Source organism: Ictidomys tridecemlineatus, chromosome 4 (assembly GCF_052094955.1).
Source record: "Ictidomys tridecemlineatus isolate mIctTri1 chromosome 4, mIctTri1.hap1, whole genome shotgun sequence".
NCBI lineage: Eukaryota > Metazoa > Chordata > Mammalia > Rodentia > Sciuridae > Ictidomys > Ictidomys tridecemlineatus.
The window spans coordinates 197,001,536-197,012,125 of record NC_135480.1 but is presented as its reverse complement, the minus strand read 5'-3'; the positions used below and the strand labels follow the sequence as shown (position 1 = coordinate 197,012,125).

The 10,590-nt window shown below is 35.5% G+C and overlaps 1 protein-coding gene across 7 annotated transcripts in view; it reads left to right on the top strand.

Moving 5' to 3' along the window:
- Positions 1-409: 409 nt before the first annotated feature.
- LOC101974735 (complement C5) overlaps positions 410-10,590 on the top strand; it is a 30,834-nt gene continuing 20,653 nt past the window's right edge. For 6 of the 7 annotated variants that reach the window (XM_078048107.1, XM_078048102.1, XM_078048101.1 and 3 more), the window contains exons 1-9: positions 513-641; positions 1,099-1,291; positions 2,495-2,657; positions 3,845-3,915; positions 5,357-5,448; positions 6,855-6,937; positions 8,674-8,776; positions 9,711-9,825; positions 10,421-10,547. In XM_078048107.1, the coding sequence (XP_077904233.1) occupies positions 541-641; positions 1,099-1,291; positions 2,495-2,657; positions 3,845-3,915; positions 5,357-5,448; positions 6,855-6,937; positions 8,674-8,776; positions 9,711-9,825; positions 10,421-10,547 (1,048 nt within the window). In that variant the 5' untranslated portion in view covers positions 513-540. Of the gene's footprint in view, positions 642-1,098; positions 1,292-2,494; positions 2,658-3,844; positions 3,916-5,356; positions 5,449-6,854; positions 6,938-8,673; positions 8,777-9,710; positions 9,826-10,420; positions 10,548-10,590 lie in introns of all 7 variants that reach the window. The other variant, XM_005321144.5, reaches the window with a different exon arrangement.

The following is a 10,590-nucleotide window of genomic DNA, read 5'->3' as shown; positions in this document are numbered from 1 at the left end:
CAAGCTATCTTCCATGATGGAGCTGAATTACTTGGAGAAGTTCAGAGTAAGGAAACTTTGGTAGCCAAAACTTCACACCTGAAAGGTGGGTATAATAGCCCAGAAAGGGAGATCTAGTCAGGGGGTCAATGGCCTCTACTACACCCAGAAAATGCACACCACCAGACCAGCCCCCAGATAGTTTGTGTCTGTGTCCAGTTTTGAAACATTTTCCTAGAGATAAGCATTTGAGTATTTTACCATTTTATACTGTATCAAAATTGAGTTTCTCCTCTGAATTCCAGAATTACCTGGGGACATTAAAAGGTTGTCATTTAAATTTGGAGATTTCCCTCTCAGCGATTCCACTGTTTGACATTAATAATTAACCTGAGGGCCAATTTAATCAAATTTTTCCAGCAGAGTTCACAGAGGGAGTGTTATTTCAAGAGAGATCGTGTCAATAACCTACTGCTCCCCCAGGCATGGACATTTTAAGCATGCTCTGTATTTTTTTCTGCTTGGGGAGAAGCTGGGGACAGAAGCAAATGTAAGTGAAGAATGCCACTTTCATTTGAAATGTATCTTGGTTGTATTTTTACAGAGGGCAGAATTCAATCAGTGCTATATGAGATTAACTTTCGACTTTCCAAGAGCTCCAGGTGAATTTCTTCTCTCCTGTGGTGTCCAACGCTGCTACTCCGTGTTTTAACATAAGTAGTTTGTGAGCTGTGCATGACTTGTATTCTCATACTTTTGCTCAGGCTGTTACCTCTGTCCGGCCCAAAGAGTAACTTCCTGACTGGTATTTTTTTTTTTAAATGGATTCTTCAAAAGATAGAACTGTGATCTCTATTTGCACTTCTTTCAGGGAACCTTAAACCTTCTCCTGAATGTAACTAATCAAAATAGCTTTTGCCTGTCTTCCTGAAATCTCATTCTTAGGATGCTTTATGGAAGCTATCCTGGCTTTATCATAGCTAAAGACATTTTGAGAAATAAAAAATATATTGCTAAGTTTAAGGAACATTGACGATTTATATGGATTCTCCTAAGTGAAATGCATTAAAAATGATTTTTTATCAACAGATTGACTGCATAATTTTATTATTTCAACAGATATGTCATCTCAGCACCTAAAGCATTCTATGTTGGAGCCTCTGAAAATGTAGTAATTCAGGTTTATGGATACAGAGAATCATTTGATGTGACCATTGCTATTAAAAGTTATCCTGATAAAAGTTTTACATATTCTTTTGGCCAAGTAAATTTGTCTCCAGAAAATAAATTCCAAAACTCTGCAAACTTAATTGTAGGTATTCATCTCATGCTTTCTTTTATGTAAAATGTTCATTTATAAAATATAACAAAGAGATGGTACATTGTTCCATTTTGTATGTGTGGGTACAAAATGTGACATGGCATGCTCTGTTGATGTGAATATGTCATAACCAATGTTTTTATAAGTAATGGAACATGTTAAGTGGAGAGTATTTCTAATTTGGGGTCAATGTAAGGAAATGTAAAACTGAATAAAGGATATTAAGATGAAAATATTTGGTAACAGGAGTAAAACTAAATAATCAACATATATAGCTGTTTCAAAATTTATAAGATAAATGCTAGGAAGAGATAATTTAGATATTTAAGCTTTGTGTTACGTTAAAAGAATATAATACACCACACACACACACACACACACACACACACACACACACACACACACACATGAGGTTTGGTCCTGTTTTTAAAATTTTAGAGAAATAAATGGAGATCATTTTGAGCATTTGTTTTCCAAAAATATGAACTAAAACATTTTAATTCCATGTTTATTGAAACAGTAATTTTTTCTTAAAATATGTATCTATGATAGACTGTTTATATTTCCTCATTGGATATGGTCCAAACAAATTTTCTTTCAAAGAAATTTGTGTACAGTGTTTAAGGAAAATTAGAGAAGTGTTTATTATCATAAAATATACTAAGCAAATGTGATATATTTGAAGAGGGTTGCATACCAATTATGAAATGACCAGAGACACAAAAAAAATAAGAAAAAGATTCAAATTTTCAGCTTAAGTACAAATATAATTATAAAGAATACTTTCTTCATTTCCACTGCCACGTGATAAGTATTTTAGTCCACTGTCTACCTGACATGTGAATCCTCCATTCTTCTCTGCCTCCATTTCAGATAAGCTTTTGAATTTTTTATATTTTCCTAATGACTTTTGAATATTTCATCTATTAAAAATTGAATTTTTTCAGTGATTGTAGTTTTTAATAGACATTAATTTAGAGCAATGTTTTAAAATAACTGTTTCCAATTAAATTTTATAAGAAACTAATGTATGAAAGTGTTTTGGTAGAAGAATAAATGTACCATTTTATTTTACAAATTTTTTTTTGTAACATATAAACAATGATTCAAATTACTAGCATAGATACCTAATTTCCTTTTATGCTTTTTAGGATGTTTATATAATATTCTTCCATTACCTATTTTTTTAAACAGATAAAACCAGAAGATTTATCTGGAGGGCCAAATGCAGTTTCAAATGTATATTTAGAAGTTGTATCTGCCTATTTTTCAAAAGCATCAAAAATTCCACTGCGATATGACACTGGGTTTCTTTTCATTCAAACAGACAGATCTGTTTACTATTCCAATGAGCAAGGTATAACAGAGAGGGAATTTTAATCCATGGGGGAAGAGTGGGATGATCTGATGAATGTTTGAGAACAACTGGCTTATATTTAGGGGGAAAAGAGGTCAATATCATAATTTATATCATACACAAAAGTAAAGAGTTGATACACTGAAGATTAAATTGCAAATTATAAATACAAAGAACAAACATGAGCATATTTTTTAGAGCAGAATTAAGAAAGGCATTTTTTAGAATGATGCCCAGCTTCTTCCAAAACAATTTTTTTAAGAGCCTGACATTTCTTTTGCACATAGCAGGTATGAAGATTTGCATTTTCCATTTATTATAACTGACTTCTAAGTTCAAGAATTCTATAAAATAGGACATAGAATAGAGATGGTGATGATGCCAACTACGTGAAATATGATGGAAATCATTTTAGCAAGAGGACAAGAGTCCCGCCAGCACACATGATCTGAGACAGGCTTTGAACAGTCTCCTGGACACTAAGGCAGAGGATGATCATGTGTTTAAGGTATAAAAATAAGTAGTCAAACCTTGAGAAACTGAGATTTTTCACTTACATCTTGAAAGTTAGACAAAATGCTCTATTGACGCATTCTGTTGACAGAATTTACTGCTTCAGTTTTTTCCTCTAAAAATTTCAGGTAGCAGTGAGCTGCAGTCTTTCTTATCTAGCAGTGGTTTAAAAATACATAAGTTGAGTGCTAGACACAGTGGCACACACCTGTGATCCTAGTTACCCAAGAAGCTGAGGTAGGAGGATCCCAAGTTTGAGATTCCCCTGCGCAACTTAGTGAGAACCTATATCAAAATTTAAAAATCAATAAAGAAAGGTCTGGGGATATAGCTCAGTGGTAAATTGCATCTTGGTTCAGTCTCCAATTTAAAAGAATGCAAAGTTGGGTAAAAATAGTTCTTACTATGTCAATTTACATTTTAAATGCATAATGAAAAATATTTAAATAATTCATTCAGTACTTTTTTGTGAAAAGGATATTTTTCCAACTTTGTGATAAAGTTAGGATTCATCTTAATTCATCTTATTCATCTTTTCTTTGAAGCTTGGATTTTATGCTTTGGGCTTTCTAATTTTTATTTTAAATTCCATGGACCTTATGGAGAGTGTCAATGATATTGTCAGATCATTTAGAGTTGAATGAAGTTTCTAACTATGACATTTTTTCTTACAGTAAAAGTTAGAGTTTATTCATTGGATGAAAACCTAAAACCATTTCAAAAAGAAGTTATCTTGACTTTTATAGTAAGTATAACATTAATTTAAAACAAAATTTAACCCTGGGATTTCTATGATATGGATACAGAATCTTCATTCTTACAAAACTCATGGTAAATAGCATTAATTTATTCAATATTAAATGGCAGTAAGAATTTATTCAGCAGCTACTGTGGCTAGAATCTGGAAATTCTATAATTTTCTCATATTCATTGATAATTTAAAATTTTTGGTTGAAATATGCTTTTATGTTTCCATTAAAGAATACTTTTTTGGTGTCCCCGTCTATATAGTATGTCAGCTAATCAGTCTGAATCCTCTTGCCATCTGTGTCAGGGAAAGATGCAGCCAGGGTTGTAGAAGCATAAAATGTGGCACCTGGGAGAAGGCCATGAATGCATTATACTGTGATAACAATCTTCAGTGTCATTGTCCCCATTTTATAGATGAGTAGATTAACAGTTAAGAAAACCAAAAAACCTTGACAACCCACTGATAATAATTGGCTAAACCAGGACTCAAGCTCAGGTCTGTCTGTTTGTCTCTCTCCACTTGTTTGGGGGACCAGGGAGTATGACCTTCCACGAGCATTTGAGTTTAGAAGGCCAGCACAGCACACAAAACTCAGCAAGCCAAACAAGGGGGGATGTAGGACAAAGAGCAGACCAGCTTGAAAGGGAGGCAGTGCTGCAGATGAACACCCCTCTCTGGGGACAATTACTAAGGACAAGGATGAGTCCTGAGAGGGGCTTGGACAGAAGCTGGGCGGTGTCTCTGGTGGAATGCAGAAGTAGAGGTCTAGAGTCAGGAGGAAGCAAGACATGGGGAGATGGCTATGGCAGAGGCTTGCCCCAGTGGACTGGCCTGCAAATGCTTTAGGGAGAGATGCTGGCAGCTTTGGTGAATTGCTGTATATTATGTTTGAGGAGTTGTGGTGAAGGAACCTGTAGAAGAGGTGATGTCTGGCCTCACAGGGAAAGCAGACGTCAAGAGGTCGGAGGCAATGGCTGTGGCATGTCCAGACACCAGAGACAGCAGAGAGCCAAGGGAGCTCTTGGGCCATGGCAGAGACAGGATGGAGGAAGTGTTGGAGAGACAATGTTGAAGGAAGATCATTCCAGATGTTCTCTTCAGAAAGGAGGAAGTGGGAGGAGAGTCTGTTGAGAATGTATTTAATATTATCTTAAATATTTGTGGTACTACTTATGCCTATTAAAAATATGCCTTTTGTCTTAGAAGATAGTCTCTGCCAACAAGTCCAATTGAGGCCGGTCATTGCCCCGGTGTACATCAACTTTGCACTTGCTAAGTTCCAACAATGTTTCTTAGAACATATTAGTGGGTATTTTTTATAAGAACTATCTATCACACACAATGTTTATGTGTGGATTCTGTATTTACAAGTTGTTAAAAAAAAAAAAAAAGAAAAACATTAAACTTGAATTTTTGTTTTTCTTTTCACTCAAAGGATCCAGAAGGGTCAGAAGTTGCTGTGGGGGAAGAAAGAAGTGCTACTGGAATTATCACTTTTCCTGACTTCAAGATCCCATTTCATCCTAAGTATTGTTATATTATTTGCAGGTTAACTCTCTCTTGAAAGCAGTGAAGCCATTTGGGGCTATTGAACAGTCCATGGAGTCATTTACGTGTCACTGAAAGCTGCTGATGGAAAGAAATTCTGGTTTTGGCTATTTTTTTAGGTCTAGTGAGTGTCCTAACCTAAGGGAAGGTGGAGTCTGCTGGGCTCTCCTGCATCAAGGCAGGGGGCCTGACAGTGTGTTTCCCTTTAAGAACCAAGCTGGTCTGCTCTACAGAGCATCTTCCACAGCAAAGTCTAGAGAGCGGAAACTGGGAATACTATCCCCACCCCCCAAATGCTGACAGAACAATGGAAAAAAAAAGCAGAGGGAATACAAATAGAAGATGTCCATCTTCATGTCTTTACTCTCTTATAAATGATTTCTTTGACATTTTAGTTCCAATTTCTGTTACTTGGAAAATATTTTGAAGTACAATTTGGGACTCTTCAATAAGCCCCAGGAATTGACATAGCAGATCTCCTACCCTGTGCCAAGCACTCCACTAGAACTTTTATCTTCCCATTTTCAAGATATAGTCACACAATTAAATGGTGGGACAGAAATGGGAACCAGATCTCTTGGAGGGAAAAACTCATCCTTCTTCTTTGTTTCTACCGTATCACTGGACTTGAGCTGTAAACTTTTTAAAACTCTTTATTTGTCTCATTTAGGTAGGTTTCACTTGATCAATTGGTCCTGAAAATGTAGTCTTGATTTTCTGGCAAACTATTTAGTATATACAGTGTGTGTGTGTGTGTATTCATATTTTTATTGAACTCAAAAAGCAAAAGTGGGTCTAAACTAAAAATAATATGTGTACATATATACATACATATGTATATATATGCTGAATATATATTATATATGTATATATACTCTATAGTGTATATAAATTTATGGATATGATTCAGCCTTTGGGTTAGTTCTTCAATTGAATCTAGTTAAAGATATACTATAACCTACTAGAAAAAGAGTAATATGGAAATAAATTTTGGGTGTAACATTTTTTCTTAAAACGTATGTTTTTTAATTATTTTAATAGCTCTTTCTAATATGATACATTGATTGGCATATGCAGAACTCAGGGTCATTTAATGGAGTTGTGGTTTTGTAGCAAGAATGACCAAGTTTGAGTCCTGCTCCATCACCTGCTAGCCATGTGTCCTTGGGAAAGTCACCTCACATCTCTAGAGCTCAAGTTTCTTATGATATAATAATACAACCAATTCCACAGCATTTTTATGAAGATTATGACAGTTAACATGTGTAAAGCTTTAGTGCATGGCCCATAGTAACTGCTCCTTTGAATATTAGCTACAACCAATGAGTGAATTAAAGTCATATTATCTGATATTACCTACAATTTTAAATGTGATGCTTTCACAGATACGGTTTGTGGACAATTAAAGCTAACTACAAAGAGGACTTCACAACAATAGGAGCTGCAGATTTTGAAATTAAAAGACATGGTAATTTCTCAAAAATTACTGAGATTTCCAATGTGATGTGTTTTTTAAAAATGGTTCTCAATAATTTTGTGGAATAAAAATTTAGTAAAGAGTAAAGAAGGTGGTGAGGTGTGGTGGACAGAGGTGAACTGGGAGTCAGAGTACTATCCATCTGGTTCACTGTAATGTCCTCACTGAGCTCTCTGTGCCTAGTTTCCTTGTCGTGGTTGTGTGGGTGGTCAAATCAATGGGAGGAGAAGACAAGGCAAAATCCGTGCAAGATCCATGGTTCTCTAACATTGTAAGAGATTGTCCACTTCAATCCCCTGGTGTCCAGGTTCTCACAACAACTTTGTTTGGTCAGAGAACCAGAATGCTACCTTTGAATCCTTCAGCTCAAAAAAATTGCTGGTGTGTTTGGAAAATGATGATGTGTGGGAAGAAAATAAATATTTACTTTGGAAATAGTCATATTTATTATATTAATAATTAACTTATAAATGACTCCTTCTATTAATCTCTCATAAGAATTTCCTAGAACACTAAATTTGTATGTAAAGTTGCTATTTAAGCTTTTTTAAAAATATTTTTATACCTTTATTTTTATTTATTTATTTATTTTTATGTGGTGCTGAGGATCAAACCCAGAGCCTCCCATGTGCTAGGTGATCGCTGTATCGCTGATACCCCACCCCAGCTCCTGTTATTTGCGGTTTTTAAACCATGTTTTCTGCCCACCAGGTTGATGAGAGGAAGAGAGGTATTTATATTTAAGGGATAAGAGCAAGTACACATAAAAATTTAAAACATTCAATGTGCTAAAAGCCACAGCAACAAAATACCCTCAGAAACACCCAAACTCGGCTTTGGAGTTGTTTATTAACTCTCTTGGATATTTTTCAGAGTTACAAAGTCCCTGCTCTGGTTTTGCTTACGCCCTCCAGGGCAATTTTCTCTGACCCAGAGAACAACATCCTGAACAGGTGGAGCCAACCCCTCACCACCCCCTTGCACCTATTGGGCAGCCTCCTCCTTTAGGGTTGAACAAACTTCAGAGCTGTGCATGGCAGTAGATAGGGCGGGTGGTCTAACACCACTTCTCAAATGGACATAAGGAAAAGATGATAATTTGAGATTTATATTCATGTTTTAGATCAGGAATGGAAGAGAATTGCTAAATACCAAGGAATTTCCAATTTAATAAGTATTTATCAAAAACTTATTATATGAAAGGCACTGGGGGGAAGGTTGACCCAGAGAAGCAAGACCAGATCTGTGACCTTATTGAGCCCCTGCTCTGAGGGTATTTTGTTGCTGTGGCTTCAGCACATTGAACGTTTTAAATTTTTATGTGCACTTGTTCTTATCCCTTAAATATAAATACCTCTCTTCCTCTTGACAACCCGGTGGGCAGAAATCATGGTTTAAAAAGCTTAAGTAGTGAGGGGCTGGGACTGTGGCTCAGCAGTAGAGTGCTCACCTAGCACGTGAGAGTTGCTGGGTTCCATCCTCAGCACCATATAATATGTGATTTAGTACATGTCAGGGTTTTGGAGCAGAAAGCTGCCAATCACTGATGGGAAGATCATAAGGATTCCGGGGATATTAATGATGGTCATGACCAGGGAAGAATACTGATGCTGGTGGTTTTCATCTGTTCCATTGTAATAAGACATTTCTTGCTTAAGATATATATTTGTAGTTTCAACCATCTTGCTTTTTGGGTTTTTGTTTATTTTTGTTTGTTTTTTACTTAGGTGTGTATTTGGAAAAACCACACTTCTCTATCTTAGTACAACCAGAAAATTACTATATCAGCCACAAAAACTTTGAGGACTTCAAGATCACTATAAATGCTAGGTAAAAACTTTTTTGATTTTCAGATTCTTGTAGTTCCTCTATGGAAAACAGGTTTCATTTGAAGAGTCAAAATGACTAATTAGTAGTGCTTGTCTGGGACCCTATATTGAGAAAGATTCTGAGGCTCAGTGTAAAAAGAATAAGTAAATAAATACCTTTATGATTAATGTGATAGTTGTGGGAAATGGGTCCAAAAGAGTTGGCTGAAGTGTTTTTGCTGACTCCACTCTTGCTGTTTTTCTCAGTTTCTTCAGCAAATAAAATTAAATAACATGGTCAGGTATCAAAACTACATGAAAATATCCACATATACTTTGTTACTCGCAGCCTAGTTAATATTAATTGATTATACAACTTAATCATCAAAATCATCTATAGAATTGATTGAATTAGCCCATAAATCCTACTTGGCAGATGCGCTATGGAAAATTGTCTTTGGGGATACTGACTTCCCTATTTTATATTTAAATAGGGAAAATTCATGTCTTTCTTGAACTCAAAAGGCTAAAATGGGTCTAAACTAAAAATAACATACTCCAAATGCATGATGTTGTCCCCTTGGTAAAAGGAGAAGCAGGGAGTGGGTCCCTATTGTTGCCATACGGTGTTATAGTCATGACAGCAGTGTGGTCCCTTACAAAACTCCGGGTGCTATGTTCAATTCTTCACTAACTCATTATAAGCATAACAACAGTGGGATGTTAGCAAGTTCTTTCCATCCTCTGGGACTCAATTCTCTCTCATGCCCATGGGAACAATACTTATTTTTGTTCTACCACTATAGAGTGGTGAAATGAAATGAAATGAAAATGAAATCTAAAACTGCATATGAATATGTTTTAAGAGCAAATTGCAATTTTCCCATGGCTGTGTTTTATCTTATCTCATTACTCTGATGGCTTAGTCAAAAGAGGTTAATTATTCTCTTTGATAGATATTCTCATAATCAGAATGTAACTGAAGCTGAGGTTTCTGTCATTTTTGCAATAAGAAATGATTTAGAGGATCATAGAAAAGAAGAGATGCCTGAAGCAATCCAAAAGGCACAGGTAAGGGAGTTTATTCACAGAAACAAACTGGGAGCAAGTTACCAAAGAATAGAGTTGTAAAGTGGGTTTTCACCCCTAAATGCTCATAGAACTAAAAAACTCTGAACTATCATACTTTGGGCTTTGGGAGCTTCCACTGTTGAAAATAGATAGGTTAAAGTGACATTTGTTTTCAGTTTGGAAGGCTGAGTAGTTAAAACCTAGTTTTCATAGGCAATTTATGTCATTTGGACATGAAATCTTGGACTTTGGACAAGGTACCATCAGATAGAATATGATACCCAAATTAGAGACTCAGGTTCTGAATATTATACATAATTTTGAATCAAAGATTTTAAGCCAGAGTTCTTTCTTCATGATCCTGCAACATGGCCTGAGCCTTCAGGCTTAAAGAAATTACCTAAATATTATATTAATCAGTTTTGAATATACTTCAAAGAATCAAGGTTGTGTTTTGATTACCATGAGCTTCAACCAGAACATTGTTGCCAAGTAGAGATTTTGCAGGCTGAAAAGAGCACAATTTGTTACTCCTTCTCTGTGAGTTCTGCTCTAATCTATCTTGTAACTTTTTGTCCCCCTTTAAAAAACACAGCTGATCAATGGAATTGCACAAGTAAATTTTAATACATCAAAGGCAATTAAAAACCTGCCATACGAAAGTCTAGAAGATTTAAACAACAAGTACCTTAATATTTTTGTGAAAGTACAAGAATGTACAGGTCAGTTCCTAAACTAATATATTCATTCACTTCCCAGAGTTCT